Source organism: Vanellus vanellus (assembly GCF_965231255.1).
Source record: "Vanellus vanellus genome assembly, chromosome: Z".
Classification (NCBI taxonomy): Eukaryota; Metazoa; Chordata; class Aves; order Charadriiformes; family Charadriidae; genus Vanellus; species Vanellus vanellus.
Window position 1 is genome coordinate 73,800,773 of NC_138908.1, and position 18,400 is coordinate 73,819,172.

An 18,400-nucleotide genomic window follows, 5' to 3' on the forward strand; every position below is an offset into this window, starting at 1 on the left:
GAGAAAAAGCAGAGGTTTAGTTTGTGTTGTACTAGAGTTTTGTCTGTAGCATATAAAAGCGGAGACAGGTTTTTGCTATTGTTTTGAGGGTTGATGGCAATTTTGTGTTTTGGAGGGTTTGTGATTCTTTTCCTTACCTCTGCCCTTTTGAATGTTCTCCTATGTTAGAAATATTGGACAATGCCATATCACATTGCCCTGAGTTCTGTATATTTCCTACAATGGTAAATCTGCATATTTTTATTTTTCTTCTAATATTTCTTTATACGTAACAGAAACATGTTTAGAAAAATATATAAGGAAGATACTTTGGGACAGAACAGCATGTCCTGATGCTTACCGAAACATTTCTAACAGGTGGAAAGGGTTTTTTTTCTGGCATAAAATGAAAAAAATCTGCTTAGTCTAAAAGCAGCAGAACCCATCTAGAAGCAGAAATTGGCTGACCTGTGCATTTCCTCAATAACTTTCTCAGTCACTGGTCACATATCATTGCAACACATTCACAGTGATGTTTCTTTCTCTCTTCAGATAATTTTCCCCATTACACTTTGAGCCAATCTTCTCACATAAATTTTATAATTGTGTAGCTCCATGGATTTCAATTTCTTTTTACCTTATTTACACCTATGGAAATGTTTTCATGTTCTCAGGAATACAAACATAAAAGTTACTTGTGTTTCTTTTTTACTTAATTGGGGTAATCAGTTCAGCACAATTTAACTGAGCTGGGCTGAACCCGAGACAAAACTAGAAATTACATGAGCCAATTTTCAAGACTAAAAAAGCGATTGGAAAGACATACATTTAATTCCCTTGAGCCAAGACCATTACTTCCAAGACCAACTGTCCTATTGTTCATGAAATTACTTGTAAAGCTCTTCAGAAAGTTTCTTCAAGAGGGTGGTACAATGTCCATTGTTACAGAGTTTACAACACGCATACAGATACAGTTGCAATAACACTTAGGGTACCTGGATGTCAGCAGCTTGTCAATCTTTAAAAATTTAGCGATCAACTCTAAAGATTCACCTTGATTTTCTAACACTTCCATTTTTGGTATTTTAATCAATAGGTTGACCTCAATATGGAATCTAGCTTTTCCGCACTGAAATCAGCCATTCCTGCTGCAACAGTACTACAGCCACCAGGTAAGTCCAGGGCTAAACTGGCTAAGAATCTAGAAATTTAAGAGCCCCTCACAATAAATAACAATAAATGGAGTAAATAACCAACCATATTTCCAGACTTCTTGTGCAATTCCGTCAATGTTGTGAAACCAGATACCAACCATATTAGCTTTCTTGAAGACAGTGGTGTTTCTTTGTGGATGACTGTTCAGTTCACTGTCACCAAGCCTATGAAAATAGTCTAACGCTTAAAAAGGCAGTCAAGAATTGCATTAATTGACATGACACTGAGAAGAACCCTGTGGTCAAAATAAGCTGTGAGCTGAATTGTCAGCATAAATATCCTGTAGCTATCTAATAACCTCCCTCCTTCCCAATGCACATAGGAGGGATAACAGACCTTTTTCTACAAGATTCAGGACCAAAACCCCACCAGAATAAATAAATTTCTGATTACATCTTCTAACTATGATTTCAGGGAAGGCAGCAAACATGGCTCCTGATGTCCTAGCTTGAACAGCTAGAAAAAAAAACTCTAGAAAAGCATCACTCGTTGACCAAGCTGGCATAACTTGACAGAATGACAGTGTCTTGCCATATTGCATCATATTTCTGACTACAGTGACAAGTTCTGTACCCTGCCTTGGAAAAGTCTTGCTGTGGTAGAAGAGAATTTAGTGAATAGCCCTGAAAAGTCATCTAGAAATCTCCCCTCAAAGATAAATTATTTTCTTAGAGGCAGAGAGTCCTATCACGTGATGGATTTTCTCTTTAAACACTACCTGCTTTTCCTTGTATTTCCCTTCTGTTCCTTCCTTCAGACACAAAAGCTTATCAAGATAGGAATAAATGCGGAATCTTTTTATCCTCACTTTTTTTAGCTATTTCCACTTAAGAACAAATAAGAAAATAACGATTGTGTTTGTCCCCTATGTTTGAATTCAACACTACATGATTAATACAGACTTGCTTAATGAAAAAACACTAAAACGACTGAGCTCAATAATGAATAATCCATGGGAGCTGTTTACAGCTAGCTAAATACGTAAAACCTGAATTTTGTGAGCATCCCTTCAATTTTTTAAATCAAATCTGTTTCTACTGCATCCACACCCGTTTTTATTAATTTTTCTCGTTGCGCTTCGGTGGCAAATACTAGGTTTTGCAGACTTGCCCATTCCTTCCGAGTTGTATCACGGTTATCACTTGTATTGCATTAGCGCCCGAAGCCTCCATCCGGGAGCAGCGCCGGCTGCACCCACGGACCGAGCCCCACGCCCTCTCTGCCGGAGACCGAGGGGAGCGGAGCGCGGTTAAAACCCACCGCGGTCGGAGCGGGACTGTCAACACGTTAATTCCCTTTTTATTGTTTCCCCGCCGGCCGGGCGGCGGCGGCAGGCGGCAGGCAGGGAACGGCACCCCGGTAAGGGTGGGCTGCCGAGTTTCGTCCTGCCCGGGGAAGGGCCCGGCGCCCGCCCGCGGTGTCGGGCAGGAGCGCAGCCTCCGCGGGGGCGGAAGGGCGCGGACGCGAGCGGAGGGGGGGGAAAGGAGGGGGGAGGGAGGGAGAGAAGGCCGGCCGTGCCCGGGGGCGGCTGGCGGGGGAGGGCGCCGCGGGACGGCGTTCCCCCCCGTCACCTCCTCCCCCCGGGACAAAGGGCGAGCGGGCTCCGCTCCCCCTCCGCGGCCCGGCCGGGAAGCTCTCCTCTCCCCCGTGTCCCCCCGCCGCCGCCGGCCTTGCGCGGCGCGGCATCGCCCGCTTCTCCCCCGGTGCCGGCCTGGGAGCCGCCCCGCCGCCCGGATCACTTGCCATTTGCATTTCTTCACGGCTCGGGAGAAGGAGGAGGAGGAGAAGGAGGGGGGAGGAGGAGGAGAAGGAGGAGGAAGCCTATGCCCTGGGCCGGAGCGGGGGATGGGGGGGGAGGGGGGAGGAGGAGGAGGCGAGGGCCGGCGGCGGGGCCGGTGCCATCGAGCCCGCTGCCTCCCGGGCCGCCCGTACGGCTCTGTGCACCCGCCTCTTCCTTCCCCCGCGCCGCCTCCGCCGGGGGAGCCGGCGGGGGCCGTACGTGCCGGGCCGGGAGCGAGGGGAGGGTCTGCGGATCGGCGTCGCTGCAGCAGCGCCGGCCCCGCCGCGCCGCCAGGGACCGGGTGCGGGCGCCGCCGCCGCCGGCTCCGCGCTGCCGCTGCTGCTGGTGCTGCGCGGCGATCGCCGCTGCTGGCGGGAGGGGCAGGGATGTGAGCGGCGGGTCGGCTTGCCCCCCTCCCCCCCCCCCTTTTTTTTTTTCCTTTCCTTTTTTTTTCTTTCCTCGCTCCTCAAAAAAAAAAAAAAAAAAAAAAAAAGCAAACCAGCCAACCAACCCCAAAAAACCCAGAGGGCCTGGGGGGTGGGGGGGGATCCCGTGTCGCCGCCGCCACCCTCCGCTGGATCCGTTGTGAGGAAATTGCCATTCGCCGGCAGCGGCGGCACATCTGGGCGGGCACATCTGGGCATGCAACATCGGCTCCCGCTGCCTTCCTCCGCCGTCCTCCAGCCGGCCGAGCGGATCCCTCCGGGCCGCCGGGGAGACTCCTGCTCGCCAGCCCCAGGGTCCATCTTTCGGACTGAAAATTAAAAAACTGGCAGCGCGGGGGGGTGGGGGCGGGGTGGAAATAAAGGCTGCTTTTTTTTTTCCCCTGGGATTTATTTCATGGGGATGTGTTCAAGACAAGAGAGGATTCAGAAGGATATTGACGTTGTGATCCAAAAGTGCAAGGCGGAGAAGGACTGCCTGTTTGCAGGTGAGTTGCTCTCCCGGGCGCCAGGTTGGCGGCGCGGAGGCTGTCGCTGTCGCTGTCGCCGCCGCCGCCCGCCCGCCCCGGACCCCGCTGCCGCCGCGGCGCGACGGCCCGGGCTGTGCCCGTGCCCTTCGCCGCCGTTCCCGGGACCGGGGGCCGCCGCCGCCCCGGCGTGCGCCTGCCCTCAGCCCCCTTCTTCTTCCTCCTTCTCCTCCTCCTCCTCCTCCACCTCTCTTTCTGAGGGCATGTGAGGGCAGATGAGACCAGGCGCCGGCCGGGAAGCGGGGGGGGAAGAGGGGAGGGGGGAGGGAAGGGAAGGGGACATCCCGACTCGGGGACCGTGGCGGTGGCCACGGACAAAACCGGGCGGGTGTGGGTGAGTGTGTGCCTGTGCGTGCTCTCCCTCCCTCCCCCCCCCGCTGCCTGGCGCAGCCCCGGGGCTTTTTTCGCTCCGGCGGGGGCTGCGCGGTTGTGGGTGCCATCCTCCTCCGTGCGTGCCGCTATGGCCCGGCCGGGGCGGGGGGCACGAGTGGGGTGTACGTGTGTGTGCCGGGGGCACGTCCCCCCTTTCCTTGCAAACACCCCCCCACCACCGCCTCACCCTTTCGCCCCCTGCCCCCCCGGTGGGGTTCGCGGGTTCGGTGGCGGTGCGGTGGCGGCCGCGATGAGCCGCCGCAGGAGCCCGGGTTGTGGCTGCCTGTTGCCGTTTCTGACAATGGAAATCCCTGCCGTTGCCATAGCACCGGGCACTTGTTGCGAGGGGCTGGTGGGGGGTGGGTGGGGGGGGAGATGCTGCATTTCCTCTGATTCACCCCCGGCAGCCCCCAACCCTCCCCACCTCCCCCCGTGCCGGCAGCTGGATGCCGCTCTGTAAAACCTCGCCTATTTCAGCCAAAATGAAGACAAGTTGTAATAATGCAGCTCTTTGTCTTTCAGATTTCAGGTACTCAGACTCCACCTTTACCTTCACCTATATTGGAGGCTCCAAAAGGTACTTTTTTTTTTTTTTTTTTTTTTTTTTTCCCCTCTACAGTAATGAGTCCCTTGGTTTCCTGCTGGCAGCGGGGTGCAGTGGTTCAGAGCCCTGGCAGGCTTCTTTTGTTTCCTTTCCTTTCGCAAGGAGGATCGGTAAATCATCCGCCTTCGTGCGAACGTAAACCCAGGAGGAAGTGTCGAGGGAGGTGATCAGAAAGGTGATCCTGCTTGTCAGAGGCTCGTCCCTCTGAGTGCTGCTCCGTGGAGCTTCGCCGTTTCTCTTTTTGTTTTTAGTTTATGTGGGTATGTAGAATTTCTGCTGTACGTAAACTTAACAGAACCACAGCAGAGGTGTCAACGTAAAGTTAATTCATATTAAAAAACTGTGAAAAGTTAGGACTTCAATAACTAATAGGCCAAATTTCACATCAGCACCTTATGCTCTTGCGTGAGAGCCATATTTAGTCCCGTGACAGATGCGAGACTGTCTGCAATTGACCAAATCAAATTCCTGAGACATTAAGTGAAATGTCAGTATAGCTTATAAGGCTAAGAAATGTTTTTATTGAATGGTAGTTTAAATATTATTTCTAAGTGGTTCTGAGCTTTTGGTTATAAACTGAATTGTGCATGTACACATTTTTAATTATATTTCAGCATTTGTTGTGTGTGTCTGTTTTCAAAAGGAAATATATGTAAAAGCTTGAACACCCATCCTTTTCATTTCCCTGACTCTTAGTTACCTTTTTACTTAATAAGGTGTTAACAGTATATGCTATGTCGATCTCTTCTAGCTGAATTTTATTAGACTTGGCAAGAAGTCTAGGTTTGATTTTTTTGTTGTTGTTTTAATTTTTTTTTCTCAGTTCATCAGATATCTTTTTCTTACCTGGGATGCGTCAGGTTGAAGCACTGTATTGTGTGCAAGTGAGCCTTTCAGTGCAGGCAGCACTCCCGCAGCCATCGGTTGCCCTCTGGGCGAGCTTTGGGGCCTGGCTGTGGGACCAAGCGCCCAGGTGGTCCCCAGGCTGCGGAATGGCTCTGCAAAATACTTTCCCACCTCACTACCCTGCCTCTTCCTACTGAAGGAAAAGACAACTTTGGTCATTTTCAGTGGAGTAGACTATTTCACCCAGTAGCTGAGAATCGATGTATTTTTAGCTTGCTTGTACTACACTCATTCATTTAGGGTTTTAGTATGTGAAAACATATAGAGTGGTCCTGTTTTAAAGGACAATTTTGAAAGGCGTGATACAGTAAAAAATATCTAATAGAAATATTATCTATCATGTAATTAAAATGATTGAATTTGAAAGTTACTTTGCACTGCTTTCTAAACCAAATATTGCAGCAAGAAACCAGGAAGTGAAACCTGTCTATTGTTTCCATTTTCCAAGCTGAATAAAGTGAAAAGCCTGAGGGCATAACTGATGGGAAACAAACTGGTTTATAAATGTTGGAACAAAACATTTTGAGAGACGGAAGAGGGCCTTACATCCCACAGCCTTGAATTTTAACTGGGGTCAGCATTTGCTTAGGAAACTGTTGACTGGAAACCAGTCTCAGGACCTTGAAAATTCAAACTGTATTGAGAAACAACGTTGTGCTTACAGAAATGGGTGAAAGTGGGTTGTTATGTAGAGCGTACTCAAATTTCACTTTCCTTTTCACATTTTAAGGACATTTAAAAAGTATCCTTTGAGATAAGTGTTTCATGGTCTATACATGTTTGTACTGTGATTTAGAAGATGCTTTACAGTATTCTCAGTGAAGAGCGGTGTACTGAGTGGCAGGTTTATGGTAGTAAGCTCTCTTGTGAAGCACAGAAAACGAAAACCCGAAGCCTTGACTATTAAGAGCCAAACTTCATCAAAGATGAGTTAGTGGTTTCTTTTCAGAGAAGGTGCTGGCTGAGCAGCAGCTATACTGCACTGTGTGCAGCATTTGGGCAAGTCTCCAGTACAGGATCAACAGCAGTGACTTGTGTGTGGTACCAGTTTAGGAGAGCACAAGGCTATCTAAGGATCCTTTTCTTGCATTTGGCTGTGATTTTTTTCTTACTGCCACCGATGCAGCTGTGGACTGCCTGAGTGGTGACTCCATTTTTTGACTATTGCCCTCAGGAATTGTCCCTAAATTTCAAAACCTCTGTTAGCTCACGATCATAGACGTGGGCATCAGCCGTAGGCCTTGTCCAGTCACTTCAGATGTGCAGCCTGATGACTTTGTTTTTTGAACCGACAGGGACACAGGCTTTTGAGTAACAGGCAAAAGGGTGGACGATGTTCACTGGATGGATGTTCAAACCGAGAAACAGATTTAAATGAGTAAGAGTAGAAATGGTGTGTAAGGAAGATTACAGTACTATAGCCCTCATTAGCCATCCTTGGAACTAAGACTTTTTCAAGCTTTGTTTCCCTTAGATGTTCCTTTAGGTCAGTGTGTATTATGGCTTTGCTTGCTAGATACAAGAGCAGAAACCCTTGAGGGAAGGCAATAAGTTTTCTATTTGATAAGGAAGATTTTTTTTTTGTCTTACCCTTATATAAAGGCAGGTGACAATACCAGCAATTAAACATCACTGGGGGTTTTCCTCTGCGTACTGTAGTTGCCTGTAGTGCCCATTAAGTCCATATACCAGTAGTCTTGATTTTTAAACTCGGAGCCAGATTCTCAATAGATCAGTGTAAGTCCATGGAAGTCAGCGTACCGGTATTATTTCAGTTATGATGAGGACCGAAGGTTTATTTGTGTTTGTTCTTTAAACTGTTAAATTTATCTGTGTGAGATTTTTCTTCTTGGGGCCAACTTCTCTGACTTTATCTGATTTTTCCCTGTTGCTTGGATTGATAGCACAGACTCTTCCTACATTAGTACTATTCAAATATTGAGGTTGTACATAACCTTGCTGCAGATCAATCCAAACAGCTAGGCCTGATCCTGAGCTCATTCATCATCGCTTCAGTGGAGTTAACTTGTATTCCCACAGTAAAGTGCTGAACCAAACCCTGAGGGCATGACTTAGCTTTTGTTCAAGTACAGAGGTTCCAGGAAAACCAACTGAAAACTATTATTTTTTTATTCTTTATATAGACCCCTTCCAACACTTGACCTTTAGGTGATACTAAGCTATTACACTGTGTAAATAATCTATGTGTAAATGATCGCTGGATGGGCATAAATATCCCTCAAGGAGATTCTGCATTTGCATGATTTTTCTTGAAAAGTTACAAGGGAAGAATCTCTGTAAGTACAAATGTATTTGTATTGTGTGAATTATCATAAATAATCCTTTACCTATGCAGTCCAGTTAAACCTTTTGCATTGTATTTTACTATACTTCTGTATAGTAGCACTGTGTTCACCCTTCCAAATAATTAGAGTTGTTTGACACTGCAGAGGTGTTTCCTGGTTTGGGAAGGTTGTAATTAGCAATTGATTAGTGAAAGCACATCTTTGTGCATAATGTGACCAGTAAATATGGGACAGATTGTTATCAGTTTAATAATTTTTAATTTCATTGTCAGAAAGCACTAAGTAGGGTGATAGATTTCTTATAAAGTGAGGTGTTCATTTGGGTGCTGTGACTGTGCAAGATCTACTCCTCTTCAACTACATCTTGCAGAATATCAGAAATGGCTGGATTTTTTATGCTTTTTACTGCAGGATCTGAAAAGGATATTAAAGTGTGAACACATAGATTTCTCTTTTTTTCTTAAAAAAAAAAAAAAAAAGAATCTCATGTTTCCTTTTTCCTATTTTCTGCCCCTGTATAAAACATCGCTCCTCCAGAAACTGGAGAGACTGAGCAGAACTGCTGATCTGTCATCTTTCAAAAAAAAAAAGCGTGAGGCTCTGAAGTTGTTTTCACATGATATGTCATTTGACATGCTTTACATAGAAGCAGTGCTTGGTTGTCCTGAAAAAAAAAGATGTTTCAATTTTTCAGTGTTTTTCTCACCCCCCTTTTTTCTCCTGAGGCTAAATAAGGACATCATATCAGTCCTGAAATAAATATCTCTTCATTCAAATATGTACTTAACTCTCATTGGCAACAAGAGACGATGACAATAAGGCTGTGCATGAGAACAGATCTAACACTGCAGCATATTGTAAAGAAACTAGGTAAGACCTGTAAGAACTGAACACAGATTAATTTTGTCAGCAGAATTACCGTCTCCTGTTTGCACAGTGGACTCTTGTGTTCTGCTTTTTGTACTTTAGCACAATGATTATAACAATGGCAGTTCTGAAGAAGCAAGGAAAGTTGAATTTTGGTCTGAAGTAATTGTTTATTTTTGCTTAAAATAATCACAAATTGTTAACTTAGGCTGTTTTGATTTTGAATATTTGGCTTTTTGTTTTCTATTCCAGAGGTTACACATAATGCTTATATTGTAGTATCAGAAATTCTCATGTAAACTGATGAATTAATTCCCACCTCACTGTAGCAGTGAAATATTTCACAGCTGGGGAGCTATGCCTCTGAAAGAGTAGCTAAATTGCTTGTGGCTGTCTATAGCTAGAGACAAAAACCACTATCTGAAGTCCTAGCACGTTATGTCCACCAGGTGTTTGAACCACTTGATGATAAATAGATACAGATAACCTTTTTTCCCCCTTTGGTGGTATGCCCAATTGCTACTTATGTGACTTTAATAGAACTGCCTACATGAGAGATTCCATTTGGTGAATAATTTTGAAATGCTGGTGTCACTCACATGACACTGAAAGTCTTCAGTACGAAATAAGCTGTGAAGAAAAATGGTTTGGGCCTAACTGATGAGTGTTTTTATCTTAAAATGTATGTTGCGTTTATATATACTGTAGCAAAAAGAGGAGAGAGAGAACTGAAACGCATTTTTTTAAACTGAAACATAAAATTGTGTCCATCAGAAAATATCAAAATGGAATAATTTTCTGAACATTTTCATTTTTTTCTTTCCTTTCCAAAATGATGTAGTTTAAGACCAACCTTTTTTGAATAGATGAGTTTTAACCTAGCTCCTCTGTTGGGTTCATTGCATGGCAATTTGTTTACTGGCTATGGAATGTTTGGGAAGAGAAGGTTGGACTGTTCCTTTTGGAAGCAGCGGTGGCTTACATAAGATGAAAAGTGTCTATGAAAGTGTGACTTAAGAAGATGATTTTTATGGAATCCATTGCTCTGAATGGTTTTAGTTTAGCTGGAATCAGTTTTACACAGGGCTTAGGAAGGGCTGGCGCAAGTACAGTTCATCTTCTGTTGCTGATGGGTGTGCTTAACGTTGTATTCAGGTTATTAAATATGTAATTACATTCCTAAAATCTACCTCTACTACAGTAAGAGAGGGGTGAAAACCAGATACACAGCTTGCATAAACAGCTGTCTGTTTATTGCTCTTTCAAAATACCTGGAAGATTAGTCATCATCTTTCATTTTTAACTTTCCTATCAAATATGGCGTAACATTTTTGCTGGGACTGAACCATTTCCTGGGAGAGAAATCTGTGATATGAGACAGGAATCTAGTTTAGATATAACATGGCAAGCACTGTGTTTTTCATTTCTTCATTAAAGATTCTGTATATGAAGTTGAATGCAGCCTTGGGTACTTTTAAAAAACAGTTTTGTGTCAGGTCATAATTAAGTTTCAGTTTTAAAATCTCTCTTTAAGACAAGCATTTTCCATTCTATGAATTCCTGCTAACATACCTATTCTGACTTTATACTGCCTTCTAGTATTGGCAGTGTGGAGTACGTACATGAAACCTACCCATACATTCCTATAGATAGATTTTTGATAGATACTACAAGAGATTCAGTAGGTGTGATTTAAGATATGATTCATCCTAAAAAGAGTTCTAGTAGAACACTATAGTAAAAAAGTCAGTGTAAAAAAGTGCAATGTTGGCGGTTTGTGAAAAGCAAAATCAGCACCATTCTACTCACGGTCCTACTGATCTCGCCAGTTTTTGATGGTCTTGTGTCTAACAGACCCTTGCTGTTAGAAAATCAGCGTTGCCTGACATTAACCCAGTCCTTATCATTGCATCTTGTAAAAATCCCATACTTCAGGGAGAGTATGGTCTTGTGGAGATCTCTTACTGGTCCGGTGAAGTGAGTGGCTGTCCTCTTTCAGCTGCATACTGTACTGATACTAAGAACAATACATTCAAATTGTGAACGTCTACCTTTCCATGAGAAAAAAACATTTTTAGGCGCTTAAATGAATGGCCTAGTTTTCAGAAGTGCCAAACTCCCACGCCATGTAGTGGTCTCAGTATTACTTTTAGCACTTTTAAAAAGCATCACAATCTTTATGCAGGTGTTTTTTGTCGTACAAACGTATGTGCTGTTGTTTGAGTGGTTCACCAGCACAGAGTTGGGAAGAGTGCTTGAATGTCTTTACAGAAAACGTTTTCAGTAACTTCTTCTTTGTCTTCTTTCATCACATATTTTAACATATTAAGTACCTAAAAATAGACCCGTAGGCTGTCATTGTTAAAGTGTTAATGTGATAAGACAAATAAATTTGAAAGCAGATTTCACTCTGACAAAATTAATTTAGATCACTTTCCTCTGTATTGGGACTAATGCCATTTCTGGCTTTTCCTGTTAGTTTCTAATAATTTCCCATATTTTTCATTGCTCATAAATAAAGAGCCGAAGATACCTGTTGGCATATTTTTTCCATGGAATACTTAGTGTGCGGGGTATGTATTCTCATTTGAGTCAGAGTCTAATCACTCAGAGTCAAAATACCTACTTTAATAAGCTTCAGCACCTAGAGGGGAAGTAAATTTTAAACTGCTGGGAGAATTCACTTATAGTTACAATTAGAACTAAGAAAGGGATGAAGTGTGAGTAAATCTAGAAAAACTCCAATGTTCAATTCTGCCCTGGCATTAAATAAATCCCACTTAAGAGGACAGCTCGTAAGAATTAATGCCTTCCTTGCTACAGGAGGATGAAGATTTTTATAGATGTTCCATTGAACTGGTCTCATCTGAGGCAAAGCAGCTCCTTTTAACAGGGTAAAATTGACTCATAAAGATAAGCTTGCTGTCCTGTGCAGCAGTAGCTCGAAAATCTCACTGAAAGAAGAGGGACTAAACAAGGTACAGAAATACACCATCGCCTTCCCCTGACAGCCGTCTGCGTGCTCACACAAGATTGCATCCAGCCGGTTTCTATGGGAGGAAGAGCAGGAAAGAGCCTTGCCTGAGGACCGGGAACAATTGATGCTTTTATGAGTCAGGCTTCTCCTGGGAGGACCCATTATCTCCAAGGAGGTTTATGTCAGACATTGTGTTCCCCTACTGCACGGGCTAAGCACCATCATACGTGCTTTTGGCACTCTGTAATCCCGTGGGCGTAAGTCGTGGTTCTGCACATGCTCACGTAAGGTAACAGGCAGAAAAGAGTCTTAGGTAAGGGCTGGAGGGTGAGCATCGTTCCATAGCTTCCTTGAAGGCAGAGTACCTGCCTGAGCCCTGTAGAAGGCTTTGGCTTCTCCTGGCTGTTGTAGAAGACCCTGGCATGTCCTGGTGATTGCGATTGAGCAGAATCACTTCTTTTGAGGGAGACTTCTGTAGTGCTCAGTGGGAGCCTGTCTGGAGCAAAGAATTGAGGATGAAGCGGAAACTCAAAGAAACTAGCAAACCCTCTGGACGTCTCCTTCCAGCCTCGAGGCATTGATCAGAAATAAAAGGGGCAACAGCATGTCTCCTGTGTAATGAAATGTACTGTTTGCCAAAAGAGAGTGCAAAAAACGGTGATACACCATTTGAAGAGAGAAGTTTGTAATTAAAGAATAAGTTCTTTTCAAACTGTGTAGCATTCTGCATTTCATCTCGTATATTACAGTTTGCCATCTTGGAATCTTGTTGCTTTAAATGAATGTTCCATTTTATGTTTATAGATAAGAATTTTTCATATTTTAAGAGCCAAGCTAGAAGGCAGGATAACTTTGCACCGTTCAGCTGTCATGCTTCTACTCAATAAGGTGTTTGTGACAGATATCATTTGCTCTCAAGCAGAAAAAATAGCCTATGGGTGAGACATGGTATTCCAGGTCATTAGCTTTTCTGAAAGTGGTAGAATATTTTATTTTAGCTTTTTTTTTGGTGGTATTGCTTATTCTAGCTTATTCTTCTTCCTTAGTGTTGAAAACTTCATCTCTGATGGGGAGTTCTCACCCCGTAATAATCATACATACAGCTAATTATGAAAATAATTAGGACGCTCTCCTGTCAGATTAGGACCCTGGGGTTGATAAAGGTGCTAAAACCGGGAAGCACTTAATTGTCATAAAAGTGCTTGCTGATACTCAACTGCTTGATCTCAATTACAGCTGTATGAATCCAGAGTAATTCCACTGATGTGATGGGGTTCACTTGGGTCCACAGGGATACTGCTGAAATTTTTATTTGGCCCTTATTTCTCCTAGTCAATGGCAATCCAGGTGATTTTTTTCACCTGCTGGGGGGAGGGAGAGTTATGAAGATCAGAGTTCTGTTTTCTGCCTTCTTTGCAGATGTATTCTCAATTTGGAGGACTTTCTTGCGAGGTGGGAGAGCTGCAATTTATCCGAGGAAAAAAGCTTGCTGTGATGCTTTCTTACCGAGTCGCTGGCGTTGCAGAGGGCACAGACAGAAGGCCAGTTGTCAAACCATGCTTTTCTTCCCCAGTCTTTTTAGCCTCAGCATCTGAAAACCTGGTTGTCACAGAGTCCTCTTTTAAGAATGTGATTTGCTGGGCCACATGAAAACCTTTTTACCTGTCACTCACTCAGAATTGGTATTAAATGTTAAGCTGAGTCTCAAAATGGTTCCAGAGCTTTTTGTAGAGACAACCATTAGTAGAAATAGAAACGGTGATTCCTTCACGAGGGCTATTCTGTGAAAACAACTAAAAGGAATATATTGACTTTGTCCAGATTGAAACTGGGTGAAATCTGGTCATTTCAGTATATATTTATGCAAAACAGTGGTAATGTTTGGAGAAAAAAAAAAAAAGAGTTTTACAGTACTTCAGACTGAAAAAATGTAGCCTTCAAGTACTAAAAACTTCTGGAAACATATATTTGGCTAATGCCTGAGTATGGCAGTTACGGACTCTATCAACAGCCTTCCCTTATAGATAGGAAAGTATATAAATTAAGGTAGTCCACTGCTTTAATACAGTTCTATGAATATTACATGAAATCTTTTGTGCATGGCTGTGGCTCTAATGGAGTTACAGCTGAAAACAGCTTATTAATTCTTTTCTTTTAAGTTAGAGAATTATTTTGCTGTAAAGAGTTCTAATCATCCTATAGAACAAGGCTTGTTAGGCTTGGCATAAAATTTCAGTAGTAGGATTTTGTAGGCTTATATGTTGAAGAAGGGCTCATGTTTTGTCAGTGGATGACAAGAAGAGTGAAATTGGCGACGTTTAGGTGGGAACGGGAGGAACATGACCTCTGCAAGAATCTCCCTGGGCACATACTAATTTTGTTATCTCAGGCCAACAGAAGTTTTATATAAGTTCAGTATTGGTCTCTAGAGTACAAAGTAGAGAGTCACAGTAATCATCCCACCAAAGATGCATGCTCTCTTGGCTCTCTTGCCTTTAGCAGACCTATGTGCACATACATCTTCCCCCCCCCCCCCCAAATATCTGCATAACACAAGAGCAGCATCGCCTTTGGCATACAGGCCTGCTTTCTAGATGTTCCCTATGCCAGATTTAGCTGTTGATGGAATTTTTACATCAAACTTTAGTGGTGGTTAAAGCTGTTGTGCCTTCATTACTGAAGTAAAATTGCATGGGATTAGCAGCCACCAGTTTAGTTCTTCTTGTTAAGCTATTTTGCTCAGTAATCTAAGGACATTTACAATTCCGTGTTTTGGCTGTTACATTTTATTTGTTCGTTTTGGTATTCTTATTTAAAACGACAAGTTGTGAGGAATTCTAGTGTTTATTTGGGTTTAGCTCTATAGAATGAATTAAAAGAAATGCATTCTCCCTGCGAACCACACTATAGGGAGTAGATGAGTGGAGGGAGACTTCAGGCTCTTTCTGTACCTGAATTTATGTTTCACTGATACGCTTTTATTTGTTTAAGATTGCCCCTCTTGTGATGAATAATTGCTTACTATACTGTTTCTGTGTTTAAACATCAATAACTAGATATTAAAAAATACTACTTCATAAAAGTGTATGCCTTTATTTTAAGGCATGAAGAAACGCATTCATCCTGTAGTTTAGCTAAAAACTGACCTTTGCCAAGGACGACAAACACACAGAGATACAGAGTGTAAATACCTTTTACATCTAGCACTGTCTGGCTTCAAGGCAGGCAGGGGCGCGTGGAAGATGCTGGCCTCCCAGTGTGCTAATAAGGATTAGGCATTTGCTGTCCATGAAGAGAACAGGAGCAGCAGTTACATGAGTCAGGATGGAAATTACAAAAGCTATTATTGATTTCGTTCATGGAGGACATAAACTGATCGTCATTTAGGGTCAAGAAAAGCTTTTACCCTGGTTACAGAGTCCTTCCTCGTTTTCCCCATTAGTAAGGCATCATCAGCCAACAGCACAGTGGGCCAAGTCTTTGACTGAAAGGCCCTGTGGAAGGTGGCATGTCTTGTCTGGCATGGCAATTTCTAAAGCATGTTTCCAACGTGTTTCAGCGTATGTAACAGTTGCAGAACTTTAGACAAAAGCGCTGAGCAAATCATCATCAATTGCTGGTATTAATGAGCATTTCACCATTACTCTGGCTGCTTACAGCGTATTCCCATCTGTATTTTGTCCCAGGTTATTTATCTGTTGTACTTTATGTGATGTAACATTATTACCATATTCTCAGCTAATTTAAATTGACAAATTGCCATGGAATTCAGTAAAGTCGTGCCAACTTACAGCACCAAGGACCTGTCTATAATTATATTCATCTTGTTAAGGAAGTTTAAATAGAACAAAGCTAAATATAAATGCAGTATGTTATCTTCATTGACTTCTAGTGGAAGAGTTTAATGTATGCACGATTAGTTATATACCAAAGTGAAATTACACATTATTTGTGTTTGCGTATTAGGTTACAGGTAAGGAAGTTTCATGGAAGCTGATACAGTGAGATACGAATTATGTTTTTGGAGATGGCTCGTATTGAAGGGGGGAGGACGACACCAAAATGGGGCAGAGGTGCCTGAAGTGACAGAGACTTGAGAAGTTTTCCTGTGTAGCTAACAGGTGCTCTCAGCAGCGCGGCGGCACACAAGTCTCGGGTTTGCGTGTGCTGCAACCCCGTGAGCAAAGGCACTAGCCGAGACACCGCGGTGGTCTCCTTTTTCGTTTGCAGTGCTGGGGTGAGCTTGACAGAGCACTTGCCTGTCTGGGTCCAACACAGATGTTCCCACAGGATCCCTCTGGCACAAGGAATGTTTTGTCCCACAGAAGATACCACCGCTGCGCTCCCCCTTGAGAGATCACAATGACTTCAAACTGCAGAAGTTAGAGAAGGTCTCACACCAACCCTGATCGTGCCATTTCCATTTTGGCTGTGCTACTGGAGAGGATAGGCTCGTTACAATTGCCTTGCCATTCCTTCCTAACTTGTCATTTTCCACCCTTCTTTCTTCCGGCCTGTTGTTCTCCGGAGTTGCTCTGCATACTGATTAATTCTGAAAAAAACTGTTACCTGTTGTGTTTGTATTGTTGAGGCAGACAGACATGAACTAGTTGGTAATAAACCACAGTACTATGCAAGTTAACAGCATGGAGCAGCTATAGATCGCCTGTCTCAGTTCTCTTCAGATTATATGTATATCCTGAAATGCTTGTTTCGGTTCTTGGGAAGTTTCACCAGACTATCAACGGGCACTCAGTCAGTTAATGAGAGTGATCACATGTCCATTCTGCTCGTTATTCTGGTTTTGGTGTCTAATATGTGGGTGGCTAGAAAAAAAATCACTACTGAAATAATTGCAGCTGCAGCCTGAGTTGTTTGCTGGTTTAGGTTTAGAAAGCTTTTTTACCTGGGATGTTTTTGAGATTTCTGTTGTACCTAAATAAGACTGAACAGAGATGTTTAGAAATAGTATGTATTTCACATCTTTCACTGTAGATGCTGCACAGGTGTAAGAAAGCATTTTAGCATGAGCCAATAAAAATTGTATGGTCTTATGCGTTATAGAAAATATTTCAAATAGAACTGCAAAGCAATTAAAAAATAGACATTGTTTTTTACGGTTTCCCATTCTTCATATTACGTGTTATTTATTCTTTAAAAAACACTCTTTATGGACCCTTGGGACTCTCTCTCCAGTAACTCTCTTTTAATTCTGTTCCTCCAAATATAGGAAACCTTCTGATATTTCCATCAGTAACAATGCACATTTCATTAGGTGCGCAGTGCTACTAATTGTTACTCTCTACTTCCCAGGGTGTTCAGTACTTGCTCTGGGGGTCATTACAATGTTCTTTTCATGTATTTGTCCAGTAATACAACTGGTTGAAGGTGACTTTTTGCCCTCTATGATACTGTTTGAGGTTTTCCTATGTTGGCTTCAGCTTTGATTTATAAAGGCGTAAGTGACAGATGAAAGACTCTTCCCGTTGCAAACCTACTGGTGGAGTTTCACTAGTGTGACCTGGACTCCTTGGGTATGTCTGTGGGGTTTTTTAGGGGTCGGGCTTGAAAACCAGGTTTGCCTGTTGTGCAGATCACCCGCCCTGTGGGCACAGGATGGGTGAAGTGTGCCCTCAGCACACAGGACCTGTACAGCTAAGGAAATCTGGTGGGGTGGTGTGCCAGTGGGTACAACCGGAGGAACGGGCCATGGGCTGGGCCCTGCACAACCGTGTAAGTGGAGGGAGGGTGAAATTCTTGTGCATATACCCTCCCTGAAGGCTGCTTGTCCACACCTCAGTGGGTGTAGCACTGGGATCTACCTCAAGTGACCATCTTTGATCAGAGATGTTTCAGAGCAGGACGGAGAGCTTCTCCAGGCTGCTGTGGGGCAGAGCCTGGCAGCCTGCCGCGGGAGCGTGCGCTTCCGAATGACTGCTCTCCTCCCGTGTCAGGACAAGTGTGACTCGTGGCGGAGTGGCAGATAGCATAGCTCCACAGCACTGTTCGGCAGGAGTCAGGTCAGGTAAAATAAATAATTAACTACTTCAATGAAGTAATACATGGGGGCGGAAGAACCTGTCCGTTGCCAGCAAAAAGCTTACTAGGCAAATGGAAGGAATTCTGTGAGTTCAGTATCTGTGAAATTTGGATAAAAGGAGGTGAAGATGGATCACCGACCTTTGTCATGGCCTCTGCTTCTCAGGGGGCTCAGGGTCCTTCAGCTTCAGCATAAAATATTTTCTCCTGGAGAGGAGCTAAGCTGAGAATACCTCTTTTCCAGTGCTAATTTCATATAGTAATCAAGCATGCACAAAGCTGCAGCACTTGCAGCTGCTCCAGACCATGTCCAGTGCGTGAGTGCATGTTGATTTTAGACAAGTGGTGTCAGCTTTGTCTTTAGCACTCTGTCCTTTCTTCTTCC

General features: G+C 43.7%; 1 protein-coding gene across 2 annotated transcripts in view; it reads left to right on the plus strand.

Annotated features, from left to right (window-relative positions):
• Positions 1-3,808: 3,808 nt before the first annotated feature.
• The window catches only part of PARP8 (poly(ADP-ribose) polymerase family member 8), a gene marked incomplete at its 5' end in the record, with an annotated part of 119,111 nt that continues 104,519 nt past the window's right edge, over positions 3,809-18,400 (plus strand). Inside the window, 2 exons of one of the 2 annotated variants that reach the window (XM_082497152.1) lie at positions 3,809-3,905; positions 4,839-4,893. In XM_082497152.1, the coding sequence (XP_082353278.1) occupies positions 3,815-3,905; positions 4,839-4,893 (146 nt within the window). The remainder of the gene's footprint in view (positions 3,906-4,838; positions 4,894-18,400) is intronic. The other variant, XM_082497151.1, reaches the window with a different exon arrangement.